Source organism: Cervus canadensis, chromosome 7 (genome assembly GCF_019320065.1).
Source record: "Cervus canadensis isolate Bull #8, Minnesota chromosome 7, ASM1932006v1, whole genome shotgun sequence".
Classification (NCBI taxonomy): Eukaryota; Metazoa; Chordata; class Mammalia; order Artiodactyla; family Cervidae; genus Cervus; species Cervus canadensis.
In genome coordinates this window covers 4,497,678-4,513,343 of record NC_057392.1, presented here as the reverse complement: position 1 = coordinate 4,513,343, position 15,666 = coordinate 4,497,678, and the positions used below count along the sequence as shown (strand labels likewise).

Here is a 15,666-nt window from a genome sequence, read left to right as displayed (position 1 = left end):
AAAAGAAGTTATAATCTAATAATAATAAAAAGGACTTTTTGCTTGAAAGATTAGAAAGAAAACAAACACTGCTTAAAGTAAGTTAGATGCTATTTTCTTCTTGATAACACTAAAAAATAGGATCTTCATTTAAGCAACAATCAGCAATAACAGAAGCTGGTTGATGGCAACAAAGGAAACCCTCATGGAAAGTAGCATAAATACTGAAGCACAGATCTTATTTACTACACAAACTCATGCTAGGATGCAAATAAAAACATGGATTTTGCAAAGTCCAAATTTCTTGAAATACAGCAGCTCACATGTTTCTGTGACATTCTTTTAAAAAAGCAATTTGTCCCACTGAACAAATTAGGGACAGCTTCAATTTGAGCTGTGTTCAATTTAAGGATGACATACCACCTCCTGTATAGCACTCCTTCCTAGCCTGAAAATAGGAAATAACCAGACAATCCCCAGATGCACGATAGTCTATTAAACTGATCTGTACTTTGGAAAATTGTCAGTGTCATGAGGCACGTGATCTATACTAAAGGAGACTAGACTGACTACTAAAGGCAATGCCTCATCTTTGCTGGATTCTGGATTGAAAAAAAAAAATTATTCAAGACTGAGATAAGAGGGGAATACTGAGGATCAAGTATTAGAAAATATCACTGGGTTAATGTTAAATTTCCTGTGTGATGATTACATCATGTTTACGCAAGGGAATACTCCTTATCTTTGGAGATAATGCTTAAGTATTTGAGGATGACAAGTTATTACATCATAACCAACTCTCACCTCGGGCAGCTAATGTGAGTCTAGGAGAAAGCACACAAGTATTCTTCCAACTTTTTAAAAAAGGGTTTGAAATACTTCAAACCAGAAAAGTTACGAGAAGCAATTCAGTCAGAGAAATGAAGTGAAAGACCTTTTTGAAATTACAAGTCCTCTTTCACCATGTTCTTAAAGAAGGCTGTACTGAGACTGTTCCTGAAGAGCTAAGATTCCAGACCCTGGCTGCAGCCAGGAGAACACTTGCCCTAAGAGGCTGCAGAGGAAAAAAACAAAACAAAAACTTATTTTACAATAAAGATAACTCAAATGTAAACTCCTGAGAGCAGGAACTGAGCATTGTAATTTTGTTTACAACTCTCTGGTATTTTGTACGAAACAGGAAATGGAATGGGCACTGGCTACAACCTGGAATAAACAGTAACGTGAGCCTTTAACACTGCAGCTCAAAAAGACTTCAAGCAGAGGAGTTGCTGCTACCCTCCCTTGACAAAGTGGGTTCACTATAAACCACAAATGTCCTTCCTCCCCAGACTACTGGGAAACTGCGACTCCAATAAAATATTGTATGTATAATTTAGGAAACCCAAAAAATTCTTATTATATACAAAATACACATTACCATCTCTACTTTCATAAATCCAATTACCTTTGACAGATTCTTTTATTACAGCAACAAACTGAAGCCAGAGAATATCAGGATCAATTTCAACCCAGCCAGCCTGAGGATAAAGACTTTCTACCTATTAAGGAAAAGAGAACATTTAGTAAAAACAAATTAGAACAAGTCAAAGCATCCAGGCTGTAAGGGTACCAGTAAAAATAATTAAAAACAAGATTTTATTTATTACCTAATTCACTTTTATTGTTAAGATGGAAAAAAATATGAAATAAAAAAGGATGATACACCAAAAGAGCAGTTTTATTCAGTTCATGAATTTACAGAAAATTTATCTTTATTTCCCAGGCTTTCTACAATGAAAATGCATTATTTCTGTAATTAAAAAAAAATGTCAAACTTAAAAAAAAAAAAAAAAAAACCTGGACAGGATGCATGGAGCAGCTATTTGTAACCTCCAAAACGTATATAGTGGCAGGCAGGGAAAGAAGATAAGAGTTACAGTACCACCAAAGTGGTAGGGAGTTTCCCATTTTTCTTCTAGTATCACCTGGCCTAGACTCAAGGCAGCCTGAAAACCCAGAAGCAGGTACCAAGGTGCACTGGAAAAGCCAGGAGAACGTTGGTTACCACTCAGAGAGGAACAGAACAAATCTCTCACTTTTCTTTTTTATCCACCATCTTCATCCTTTTATATGCTGGCTATCTCACAATGGCAGCTACAGCAGTATCCACAAGCACCCCAAATACTGAGGGAGGTAAAACTTCCTCTCTCAGAATAGGTGCTGGAGACCCACCAGGGTAAGGTGAACCCCCCATGGCTTTTTCCTCTTTGTGTCCTCCTGATGCCTAGCCTGGGATGTGGGCATAGGAAGTGCCCTGCAGAATGGGATGGTGAAAGCTCCAGCTTCAGGTCAGAGGACCCAAATGAGGAGGCTCGGGGAACCAAAAGGTCCCAGGAAGATCTCAGAGAGGGAAGAGCTTGGAAAAGCTACTCCAGAAAGACGTGGATGAACTCCCAGGCTCTCCTAGAAGCTGCACATGCATGAACACACTCCTAGACAGCATTTTGTTGTTGTTTAAGTCGCTAAGTGTCCAATTCTTTTGCAACCCCATGGGCTTGTAGCCCAGGGCTTCCCAGGTGGCGCTAGGGGTAAAGAACCTGCCTGTCAATGCAGGAGACTTAAGAGATGCAGTTTCAATCCCTGAGTCGGGAAGATCCCCAGAGGAGGAAATGGCAACCACCCCAGTGTTCCTGCCTGGGAAATCCCATGGACAGAGAAGCCCGGCTGGCTACAGTCCACAGGGTTGCAAGAGTCAGAGATGACTGAAGCAACGTAGCACACGTGGACTGTAGCCGGCCGGGCTCCTCTGTCCATGGGATTTCCCAGGCAGGAACACCGGGGTGGGTTGTCATTTCTTTCTCCAGGATCTTCCCGACGCAGAGTTCAAACCTGCGTCTCCTGCATTGGAAGGCAGATTCTTTACCACTGAGCCATCAGGGAAGCCCTCCTAGATAGCATAGCAAAGATGCTAAAAGCAGAACTTAAAAAAAGAAAAAAACAGATCACTGCCCAAGTCCTGGGGCTTCCTAGATGGTGCAGCTGGTAAAGAATCTGCCTGCCAACGCAGGAGACACAAGAGACACAGGTTTGATCCCTGGGTGGGGAAGATGGCAACCCACTCCAGTATTCTTGCTTGGAGAATCCCATGGACAGAGGAGCCTGGTGGGCTGCAATCCATGGTGTCGCAAAGTCAGACACAACTGAGCACGCATGCACTCCCAGGTCCCAGACTGACCTCTAGGTGGCACAGGACATATGTAAATAGCACTTCCAAGATCTTAAAAACAGAATTAACACTGAAATCAAAATCCAAGGAAGGCTGGTCAGACTGTGTAGCTCGAACACAACTGCATTAACTGCCTATTAAAGAAAAGTATCAACATTTGTCATAGGCCTTATATAAGACTCAGAGGTTTATAACATGATATTCACAATGTCCAGGATACAATCCAAAATTACAAGGTACATTAAGAATCAGAAAGAAAAATTTCAGCTCATATAGCAAAAGATAATAGATACCAGTATCAACATAACTGATAATTTTGAAAAAAAAAAAAAAAAAAAAACTGGAGAAGGAAATGGCAACTCACTCCAGTATTCTTGCCTGGAGAATCCCATGGACAGAGGGCCCTGGCGGGCTACAGTCCATGGGATCACAAAGAGTCGGACACGACTGAGTGACTAAACTCAACTCAACTTATAAAAATGCTCCAAGAAGTAAGGGTGAATTCTTTTGAAACAAATAGGAACATAGAAAGTTTTAGCAAAGAAATAAAAGACATAAGGAAAAACAAAAATCTCACCATTTTGAAATTAAAAATACAATCATTAAGTGGGGGAAATGGAGAGATGCTGGTCAAAGGATACAAACTTTCAGTTATAAGGTGAATAAGGTCTAGGGACTTAATGTACAGTATGATAACTAGAGTTAATAATAATGTATTATACACTCAAAATTTGCAAAGAGATCAGTTAAGTGTTCTCAACACACACACACACACACACACACAGATACAAATGATAACCTTGTGAGATGAAGCGGTTTAATTAACATTAATTATGTTATTTCATTAACAATGTATATGTATGCCAAAAGATCAATTTGCACACCTTAAATACATACAACTTTTGTCAACTATACCTTAATAAAACTGGAAAAAATTAATTAGAAAAAGAAAATGATTAAAACACATACTTGATCAGCTCAATGGTAGAATGGAGATAACCAAAGAAAGTCAATAAGCTTAAAGACAGATCAATAGAAATTCTCTAATCTGAACAACAGAAAAAAAAAAAAGAAGAAGAAGAAAACCTCAGGGATCTGTGGGACAGAGAAATGGTCTAATATTCATGTCAGCAGAGGCCTCAAAGCAGAAAAGAAAGACTTCAGTGCCTAAACAAATACTTAAGGGAAGTAATAGTGCTGAGAATTCCCAAGCCCAGTAAAAGATTTAAAATCTCTATATTCAGGAAGCTTAGAAAATCCCCACCAGGATAAGTCCAAAGCAGTTCACAGCCAGGTCCAACATAATTCAAATGCTAAAAACTGAAAGCAAAACAAAACTGAAAGCAACCAGACAGAATAAATACACAGAATAATAATTCAAATGACTGTGGACTTCTCATCAAAATGAAGGCCAGGAGGAAGCGGCTCGACATTTTTAGAGTGCAAAAAACTTTCATCTACAATTCCATATCAAAATCCTAGGATTTTTAATAGATATAGATATGATCATTCTAAAATTTACATGGAAAGGTGAAAGAACTAAAATAGCCAAAACAATACTGAAAAAGAATAAAATTGGAGGACTCATACTACACAATTTGAAGACTTACTCTAAAGCCATAGTAATCAAAATAGTGTAATTATAAAAACAGACAAACAGATCATGGAGCACAAGAGAATCCAGAAGTAGACCAACACGAATATGGCTAGTTGATTTCTGACAAATACACAAGGCAATTCAATGGAGAAAAATAGCTTTTTCAACAGAGTTGGAATAATTTGACATCCATATGCAAAAAAATTAACCTCAATCTTAAAACACCTCACTTCTTACATAAAAAACTAACTCAAAATAGATCCCAGATGTAAATGTAAAACTGTAAAATGCTTATAGGAAACACAACAAAAAATCTTTGTGACTTAGGATTAGGTGAAAAGTTCTTAGACATGACACCAAAAGTATGATTAATAAAACAATAAAAATTGATAAAGTGAGTTTCATCAGAATTAAAAATGTGTGCTCTGCAAATGATATTGTTAAGAAAATGAAAAAGCCAAATACAGACTAGTCGAAAATACCTGAAAATCATGTATTCAACACAGGATTTATATCCAGAATATATTTTTAAAAATCACAAAACAACAGTTAGAAAACAATTCAATTAAAAAATGGCCAAATAACTTGAACTAGCACTTTATCAAAGAGTACATATGGATAGAAAATATGCACATGGAAATATTCAACATCATTAGGTAAATGCAAATCAAAACCACAGTAAGATAACACTACATCTAAAATAAAAAAAATACTAACAATATCAAGTGTTGATGAAAAACAGAATTCATAGACATTGCTGGTGGGAATGCAAAATGATAAGAGTCACTCTGGAAAAGTTTGGCAATTTCTTGTTAAGTTAAATATTCACCTACCATGTGACACAACAATCCCACTCCTACATATTTATCCCCGAGAAATGAAAATTTACATTCACATTAAAATCTGTACACAAATGTTTACAGCTGTTCTCTGCAAGATCACCAGAAACTGAAAACAATGCAAATATACTTCAACAGGTGAATGAATGTGGTATATTCATATAATGGATTACTACTCAGAAATAAAAAGGAATGAGTTACTGACACACATAATATATATGACTCTCAAAGGCATTATGTTGAAAAAAAGTCAGTCTCCATAGGTTAATTACTGTATTTTTCCACTTATAAGATATTTACAGAAGGACAGAAAAAAAAAAAAAACCCATAGTCATGCAAAACAGATCAGTGGTTTTCAGAGATTAGCTGTGGGAGGAAAGTGACTATAAACGGCTTGCACAAGGGTTTTTCGGTTACTTCCACACATGTGCTAAAACTCACAGAACTTATTAACCAAAGAAATCTCATCTTACTCTGCTAATTTAAAAAATAAGACAAAAAAGAATCTTTGGCTGCAGGTTAAAACAATGGCTTGAACATAAGTGTTTTATTTCCAATTCCTCTCAAGACTCCCATCAAACTAAAAACATGAAAAAGGTTTATGCAGAAAGACCAGAAGAGAGCAAGGAAGCTCAGACCAGGTTTTAACAAATGTCTTTAACACTATCAAGTGAGTGGGTAGGTGGTACAGAGCTAAGTACAGAAGAGACAACTGAATACCTCACTACCCACTCAGATTATACATCGCTGCTCAACCCCTGGCAGAATCTCAGGTAGAACTCTGAAAATTAGAGATACCTCAGAAGACTGGGATGCCAGATGCTGCTGAACAGAGCAGTGATTCAATCTTTATAAGGACGCTCAAACTCCTTGTCCAGTCAGATCCACTGTCCCTCCCTAACACAGCAGAAGGTACGAGATTTACTCTCTGGAGAAGCTAAACCAGAGACATTCTTTACTTACAAATACTAGAGAAAAGTAAGACATGGTACTGAAAATATGAATGGATAAACAACCAAAGATCATCATTTAAGGAAAACCTCTAACACATAAGAAAAGGCCAAAATAAACAGAAAAAAGGGAACTGTGAGAAAACACTGACAATGTGGGGAGCGTGAGGGTGACACAGAGATGATACGAAAAAAGAATCTATATTATCAATCAATCAATATTATTCCCCAGTGAGCCCACTGGAAATAAACAGATTTAACAAAATCTATTGCCATTCTTTAGGTACTTCCCCAGTGGCAAGTCAATCCTAAAGGAAATCAACCCTGAATATTCATTAGAAGGACTGATGCTGAAGCTGATGCTCCAATACTTTAGCCATCTGATGCAAAGAGCCGACTCATTGGAATAGACCCTGATGCTGGGAAAGATTGAAGGCAGGAGGAGAAGACGACAGATGAGATGGTTGGATGGCATCACTGACTTAATGGACATGAGTTTGCGCAAGCTCCGGGAGATGGTGAAGGACAGGGAAGTCTGACACACTGCAGTCCATGAAGCTGCAGAGTCAGACATGACTTAGTGACTGAACAACAATTCCCCTTCTATCAAATAACATTTCTCTTCTTTCCATGCAAAACTTTCATGACCACAGACTGTATGTAATGACTCAACTGTAATAAATACTTCCGCATCCTAAAAAATTCAATATGGCCATCATCGTGTCAAGTCAACAACTTAAACTTGGCAGCGGCACTCCAGGGTCACGTCCCCCCACTTCACCAACCCAGACAGCTCACCATCACCAAACATGTCACAACAGTTTAGAAGATCAAACTGAAATACAAGATCAAGAATATATTCAAAGCTAAGAAGAAAACATGTTCTGTTGATTAAAAACAAAAGACAACAACTAGTTCTTTTCAAGAATGTACAGAGGGAACACAGTATTGGAAAGTCCAGTGTTCTTCGGAGTGGTCTTTCTGTTCTGTTCTTCCAACCAAAATCTTATTATCTTTTACAGTTTCTCACAATGGCATGATGTTCCAACGGGGAACATGATGAACTTTCTTTACTTTGAAAAACTAAAAATATCAAAAATTCACATGTAGGATTCCCAAAACTCTGAACACTACTCTCGTATATAACACCAATATTTAAGAGTTCACAGAAAGATTTTTTAACTTATGGGGACTTTCCTAGTGGTCCAGTAGCTAAGACTCTGTGCTCCCAATGCAGGGGGCCCAGGTTCAATCTTAGGTCAGGCAACTAGATCCCACATGCTACAACTAAGAGTTCACACGTTGCAACTTAAAAAAAAAATATCCCACATGTTGCAAGGAAGATTGAGGATCCTCAGTGCTGCAACTAAGAACAGTAGAGTCAAATGAATAAATAAAAATAAATATTAAAAAAGAAAGAAAAAAATATAACTTATAGAAAAAGGCTACAAATGTGGGTCTCTGCTATTAAAAAATGAATACCATAAGAGATAAAATTAAAGTCTTCTGAGAGGCCTTAGTACTAGCCTTCTCAAGTAAAAGTTCCTGTTTGGGATTTCCATTTTAATGAAAAGACCAATAAAGCCTATTTTGTTCATATCTCTAAAGAGTGATTTCTTCAGTTTTTCTTTCTCAAGCTATTTATTTGGCAGTACCAATCAAATCCTATGCTAAGTGTGGGTTTCTATTATATATTCTTTCCAACATAATTTAGCAGAGGTGTGATTTTCATTTGAGAAAACAAATACAAGTTCTGTGTCTAATCTATAGAGTCTCATGAAGGAAACTGATTTCCTAATATTTTCCTAATATGACTAAACGTAATTCAATTATTTATTCTGTACCCAAGAAATAATAAACTAGGTGCTAAGAAGCTGGATTTAGAAAAGGCCGAGGAGTGCTCACTTCGGCAGCACATATACTAAAATTAGAAAAGGCCAAGGAACCAGAGATCAAATTGCCAACATCTGTTGGATCATAGAAAAAGCAAGAGAATTCCAGAAAAACACCTACTTTTGCTTCACTGACTACACCAAAGCCTTTGACTGTGTGGGTCACAACAAACTGTGGAAAATTCTGAAAGAGATGGGAATACCAGACCACCTGACCTGCCTCCTGAGAAATCTGTATGGAAGTCAAGAAGCAACAGTTAGAACCAGGCATGGAACAACAGACTGGTTCCTAGTTGGGAAAGGAGTACATCAAGGCTGTATATTGTCATCCTGCTTATTTAAGTTATATGCAGAGTACATCATGCGAAATGCCAGGCTGGATGAAGCACAAGCTGGAATCAAGATTGCTGGGAGAAATATCAATAACCTCAGACACCCAGATAATAACACCTCTATGGCAGAAAATGAAGAGGACCTACAGAGTCTCTTAAGGAAAGTGAAAGAGGAGAGTGAAAAAGCTGGCTTAAAACTCAATATTCAGAAAACGAAGATCATGGCATCTGGTCCCATCACTTCATGGCAAACAGATGGGGCAACAATGGAAACAGTGAGAGATTTTCTTTTCTTGGGCTCCAAAATCACTGCAAACGGTGACTGCAGCCATGAAATTAAAAGATGCTTGCTCCTCGGAAGAAAAGCTATGACCAACCTAGACAGCATACTAAAAAGCAGAGACATTACTTTGCCGACAAAGGTCTGTCTAGTTAAAGCTATGGTTTTTCCAGCAGTCATGTATGGATGTGACAGTTGGACCATAAAGAAAACTGAGCACTGAAGAATTGATGCTTTTGAACTGTGGTGTTGGATAAGACTCTCAAGAGTCTCTTGGACTGCATGGAGATCAAACCAGTCAATCTTAAAGGAAATCAGTCCTGAATATTCATTGGGAGGACTGATGCTGAAGCTGAAATTCCAATACTTCCGGCCACCTGATGTGAAGAACTGAGTCACTGGAAAAGACCCTGATGCTAGTAAAGATTGAAGGCAGGAGAAGAAGGGGACAGCAGAGGATGAGACGGTTGGATGGCATCACTGACTCAATGGACATGAGTTTGAGCAAGCTCCCGTAGTGTGTGATGGGCGGGGAAGCCTAGCGTGTAGCAGTCCATTGTGTGCAAAGAATTGGACACGACTGAGCAACTGAACTGAACTGAAGAAGCAATGGAGGCCAAGAAGACCATTTTTCCCAAAGAAATCAAGATATCTGAAGCAAAGGACCAGTTGCTGTTGGGTTTTTTTCTGATTTCTAATTCATTGTAGACCAACAATTTTTAAGACATAATTAAAACAACTTTCTAGGGAAAAAATGACATACAAAGTAAAATCCCAAATGTTTTATTACTATGATCAACAAATATAAAATGACTTTGCTAAACTGCTACACAAATTTCTCAATCTTAGTTTCTCTCTTGCAACCCCCACAGCCTGCAAACCAGGCTTTCAAGAAGCACTGCTGTAAACTCATATCAGTTTGAGAGGCATTGCTTTCAACTCCTTAATTTAAGATACAATGCTTCACCCTTGAAGGGCAAGGAATTTTTGTATTTTTATTTACTTACATACCTTTCCAGACACCAGTTTCAAGTCTGGGCAAACCATTCTAGTCTCCTGCTACTTAACAGCAATCTTGATTCATCTTTGAGATTCTTACCTCATTTCTAAAAAAAAAATACTGATTCCTCCCAAATTATACAGCAACTATGAAATTTGTTATCTTCTTACAATTTCTGTATCCCTTTGGTTCTATACACTTCAACTTCTTTAAAAAAAATCACTGCTTAAGACAAAAGTACTTTGTGTCTAGAATTATAAGGGAGACTATGAAAAGTATCATTGTGTTCTGATGAAGACTCATAAAGAGATAAGGAGCACACAGTGGCTGAAGGAGAAAATCCACCTTTCATCTGTCCTTTCAGGTGGGGTTAGGGGTGGGGTATGGGGTGGGGTATGTGGTGGAGAGGTGGGCAGTGTTCATGCACAGGGGAACAGGTCTCTGTTCTGGTCCTAAAACCAGAATGAGGAAGTCCTCAAACAAACAAACAAAAATGCTCAAAGCATTCTTTTGGCTGGACCTGCTCCTGGGCAACCCCTGCGGCTGAAAAACACTTCTAAGAGGATGGGAAGAGGGGTAGAAACCAAGCAAATGAGGGAGTCCAGTGCTGCTGGGAATGGATTAGGTAACTAACAGCTTCTGTACCCCTGAAATTACTAACATAAATATGTTGAGGGTCTTCCCTGGTGGGCCAGTGGTTAAGAGTCAACACTCCCAATGCTAGGGGCCTGGTTGGGGAACTAGATACTGCATGCTGCCACTAAGACCTGGCATAGCCAAATAAGCTTTTTTTTTTTTTTTTTTTTAAGATGTTGGTGTTGGAAAGAGTAAATAAAAACATCATATGGAATTCACATTATTGTTTACTGGCAACTGTCAGAAATCAACACTTCATGGAAACAAGATCAGACGAATATCAATCTGTTAGTTGCCTTACTAGTAACAACTAATGACTTGGCAGGTTTCTCAAACCAGAAAAAGTTCTTTTCATGAACTGTCAAAGACGGAAAGGAGAAAAGTAATGACAACATAACCTTCAAAATTTGTGCAATACTTATATTCCTGGAATCAGTTGCTCTGCACTTTGAGAAGCAGTTCATGATGACAACTGAATGACAAAGTTAAATTCCATTAAGTCTTGAAAATCTCAAATGTAAATAAAGACAGGGTTGGAGGTCTATCAAGGAAGTACAGGAAAAACCAAGCAAATCAAAAAGCATCCTCTCTGGCTGGATATTCGTAGCCAGCCCTGCCCTGCCCTGTCACTCACCGCAGTGCCACCCAGGTAAGGCCAGAGAGCCGAATCCTCAGGTGAGCGGAAGCGAGTGAGTGATCCGAGGTCACAATCAGAGCCCCTAATGTCTTCAGCCAGGACCGAAAGAGCGCGCAGGTTTAAGGCTGGCCCGGGGAGGGAAGGCGGAGATCTGGCCGGTCCAGGCTTGCCGCTCAGGACGGAGGGCCCGCGGTGCCGCAGGTGGCCGCGTCCAGGCCAGATAGGCGGTCCAGCCCTCTCGCCCCCCCAGCGACCAGATCCCGGGTGCCCTGCGCGACCTAGACCCGCTGCCCCGACGCCCGCTCCCCGGTCACCTTCTGCGCGCTGGAGCCGCAGATCCGTGCCGCGCGGTCATAGACGTGGCAGCGAATCACCGAGCTGCCTACGTCCATCCCCAGCACGAAGCCTGCGCGCCGCGAGTCCGGCGCGCTCTGCTCCGGGATCGTAGGCTGTTCTGACATCCCGACCCGCACGCCTCTCTGCCGTAGCCGCCAGCTAAGCCGACGCGCTCTGAACTCCCGCACCTCAGGGGCCGAGCGCGCCCCGCCGGGCCACCGCCCCCGGTCCGCCCCTCCGCAAGATCCGGCAGCGGCCCCGCCCCTGCCGCGGGCCCCGCCCCGACGCCGTGACGTCACGGCTGCGCAATGACTCTTTGCAGGAGAGCCCGCGGGCGAGGCGGCCTCGCGGGGAGTGTGGAGGTGAACCGGGGTGTGGTGGGTCCCCGGAGTCCAGGCCACCCGGCTCCGCCCCGTTTTCCAAACACTAGTCTCTCTCAAAGTTACCTTGGCCCGTAATTTTAATGATTTTCCTCCTAACTCTAAGCGCCCTGCGACAGTGCCCGCATTTCTTTTAACTGGTTACATATTACGAATCTATTAAGAAAAATAGTAACCTGAAAAGAAAAAAATTCGGCCGAGGGTATTTATTCATAAACTGAAAGTTTCTCCCCAGGACTTATCCCCCAGAAAACCTGGTCAGGTTTGCTAAATGAAATAACACTCTAGAACTTCCCCAGCCCTCTGGTGGGGCAAAAGGGACAAAGTGCTGGGTGGCTGTTTTTACCATCAACCTCCACCCCCAATGACTGCTTTTTCAGGAGTCTGAAGGTCCCTCGGGGGGTCCTTTACCTTTCACTCGGGCTGTAAGTGCTTGGGCTCTTCCACGCATGGGGCAGGAAGGAGGCCTGTGGGAATTTCGTTTCCTGCAGCTCTGGTCACCAGCCTGGAGCCCAGGGGGATTACCATGTGGCCGTCCAGCTCCCAGTTACTTATCTGTGGACAGTGAGGCAGTGTTCATGTCTTCTTCAGCTACTTTTCCACCAGCACTACAAAAAAACCCAGTGCCTGAACATATTTAATATCTTTTAATAAAATTATGAAAGTAATGTGGATATGTGCTCTTGGTGAAAAAGTGTTAACAGTGTAGAGTGGTATATTAATTAAAAAGCAGAAGATACTCGTTTTGAACCAAACAGTTCTTTTGACCAACTTGTCACATTAACTCACTTGCTTTCAGCCCATTTGACCAAATTGGGGTCTTTGGCCATATTACTTGAAACTTGGAACAAGCACCTGGAAGAGTATGGTTTGGGTTTTTGTCTTTGTATCCTGTTCTTGTCTCGAAAGGAGAAAGCTTAGTCGCTCAATCGTGTCCGACCCATTGCAACCCATGGACTGTAGCCCACCAGGCTCCTCTGTTCATGGGATTTTCCAGGCGAGAATACTTGTGGGTTGCCATTTCCTCTTCCAGGAACCCTGTTCCTGCCTAGTAGTACTAATTTGTTCCAAATGGTCCCCTGTCTGCTTTCACCAGTGCTGGCCATTTGGTGAGTCATCTACTATGTTAATCCCCATATTGTAATTTGAAATAAATGACTAGTGGGTCATGGAGTCCGGCCAGAGTTCTATTAGAAAGAGAACTAATAGGATAAAGATTGAGAAAAAGATTGAGACATATTTTAAGGAACTGGCTCACATGCTTCTGAGGACTGGCAAGTCCTGGAACTCTTTAGGGCAGGCTGAAAGTCTAGAACTTCAGATAAGAGTTGATTTTACAATTTGAGTCTAACGTCTGCTGACAGTAGGCTGGAAACTCAGGTGGTTTTTCTACCTTGCAATTTTAAGGACAATTCTTCTTTGGGAATGCTCAATCTTTGCTCTTAAGGCCTTCAACTAATTGGATGAGACCAACCAACATCATGAAGGGTCATTTGCTTTACTCAAAGTTTATTGATTTATTTTTTTAGTTTATATTTATTTTTGACTGTGCTGAGTCTTCACTGCCGTGCAGTCTTTTCTCTAGAGCAGGGTCTACTCTAGTTGCAGTGCGTGGACTTCTCATTGCAGTGGCTTCTTTTGTTGTGGATCACAGGGCTTCCCTGGTGGCTCAGACAGTGAAGAATCTGTCTGCAATGCGGGAGACCTGGATTTGATCCCTGGCTTGGGAAGATCCCTTGGAGAAGGAAATGGCTACCCACTCCAGTTTTCTAGCCTGGAGATTTCCATGGACAGAGGAGCCTGGCAGGCTACCGTCCGTGGGGTGGCAGAGTGGGACATGACTGAGTGATCTTTCACTCACTTCAGGGGCCCTAGGGGCCGCAGGCTTCAGTAGTCGAGGTTCCTAGACTCTAGAGCTCAGGCTCAATAGTTGTGCTGCACAGGCTTAGTTGCTCCACAGCATGTAGGATCTTCCCAGACCAGGGGCCGAAGCCGTGCCTCCTGCATTGGCAGGTAGATTCTTTATCACCCAGCCACCAGGGAGGCCCTCAGAATTCATTGATTTAAATGTTAATCACATCTAGAAAATATCTGACATCTAGGTTGATGCTTGTCCAAACAATTGGGCACCCACACACTGTGCCCACTAGCCTGGTCTAGTTGACATATGAAGTTAACCATCATAGACACCCTTTCACAAGAGAAAGCTGTTTTGTATTCCCTGATATGAATATTTAGTATATTTCTCAAAGTGATCCTTCTTGGGCTTCTTGGACACCTGCACTTTACTGTGTGATCATTTTTATACATTCACATCAAATATCTTGAGTATTATCAAAGAATCACAGACTATGAAAATAGGGGGATGCACGCGTGCTCTCAGAAACATGGTTTCTGGGAAGCTACTGCTTTTCTAAGAAGCCGTGGTGGTGGGGTGCGATGCACAGGAGGGAGGAGAAAGGAGCTAGAAGTCCCAAGTCCATTTGCTGATCTGGCCTAGTTAGAGCTGAGAGTGGGAGAAGATAGAGCTCGGCTTCCTTCAAAAGGGACGAACTTACCTTGAGAAGATGACAGTAGTGAAGAGCGCATTTATCTTCCACGTGGCAAGGACTCCTCTGTCTATGAGTTTAAAGGCCATGGGGTCTGCAGTGAAGCCTGCTGTGCTGGTAGTGGTCGCTGGAATGGTCCTTTACGCCTGGACGAGGAACACTGAAAGATCATGCCCTGAGGTCCTAGGTTGACCGCAGGTAAAAATGAACAAGAACCCTAAAATGTATTGAAAGAAATCCTCTCCTAGCCCCCTGCAGATTGGAGAGTCCACCTTCCTGGGGTCAGGAATTCTTTGAAGCAACATTTTATCTTTGGGGTTTGAACAAAATCAACTTGTGGGCAAAAAAATAAATTCGTTGAAAACACACACATACACAAAATAGGGGGCTTAGTCTTATGTTTCTTAGTCTGTTTCTGATCTTGAACAACTTAAAAAAAATTTTTTTAAAATATTTATTTAGCTGCACTGGATCTTAGTTGCAGCATGAAGATCTTTAGTTGTTTCATGAGGAATCTACTTCCCCAACCAGGAACTGAACCCGGGCCCCCTGCATTGGGAGCTTGAAATCTTAGCCACTGGACCACCAGGGAAGTCCCTTGAACAACTTCAAGACCCTGGTGAATGCTGTCTTCTCAAGAACTTGCTTATATACACAATATTTGGCATGTGGTTTCAAGCAGGTGTGGGATAAACGAAATGTGAAGATCTCAGATTAAAAATCCAGAGCCAGTTCCCTAATCTGGACAGACCATAGCGTAGGAGAGGCCTAGGGGGACAAAGGGTTGCTGTATTCCTTCCAAGTTCCTTGTTCTCTGCTGTCTGTTCTAACCCTGCTCTGTCCTCAGGAAAAGGAGCAAGTGGCTACAGGGCTCAGAAACTCTGAAAGTCCCTTTGCTAGTGGATTGGTTTATTGTTCTTCATTAACTGCGCGGAGTGGCATATGGAATCTTAGTTCCCTGACCAGGGATGGAACCCATCCCCCTGCGTTGGGAGCTTGGAATCTTAGCCACTGGACTTCCAGGGAAGCCCCTCGGCTCATTGTTCTTGAT

At 41.4% G+C, this 15,666-nt stretch overlaps 1 protein-coding gene across 3 annotated transcripts in view; it reads right to left on the bottom strand.

Annotated features, from left to right (window-relative positions):
* The window catches only part of GK5 (glycerol kinase 5), a 77,068-nt gene extending 65,118 nt beyond the window's left edge, over window positions 1–11,950 (bottom strand). For 2 of the 3 annotated variants that reach the window (XM_043474211.1, XM_043474212.1), the window contains exons 1-2: window positions 11,665–11,950; window positions 1,427–1,520 (exon numbers count right to left, since the gene is read on the bottom strand). In XM_043474211.1, coding sequence (XP_043330146.1) covers window positions 1,427–1,520; window positions 11,665–11,811 — 241 coding nt within the window. In that variant the 5' untranslated portion in view covers window positions 11,812–11,950. The remainder of the gene's footprint in view (window positions 1–1,426; window positions 1,521–11,664) is intronic. The other variant, XM_043474213.1, reaches the window with a different exon arrangement.
* Between the last annotated feature and the right edge of the window lie 3,716 nt (window positions 11,951–15,666).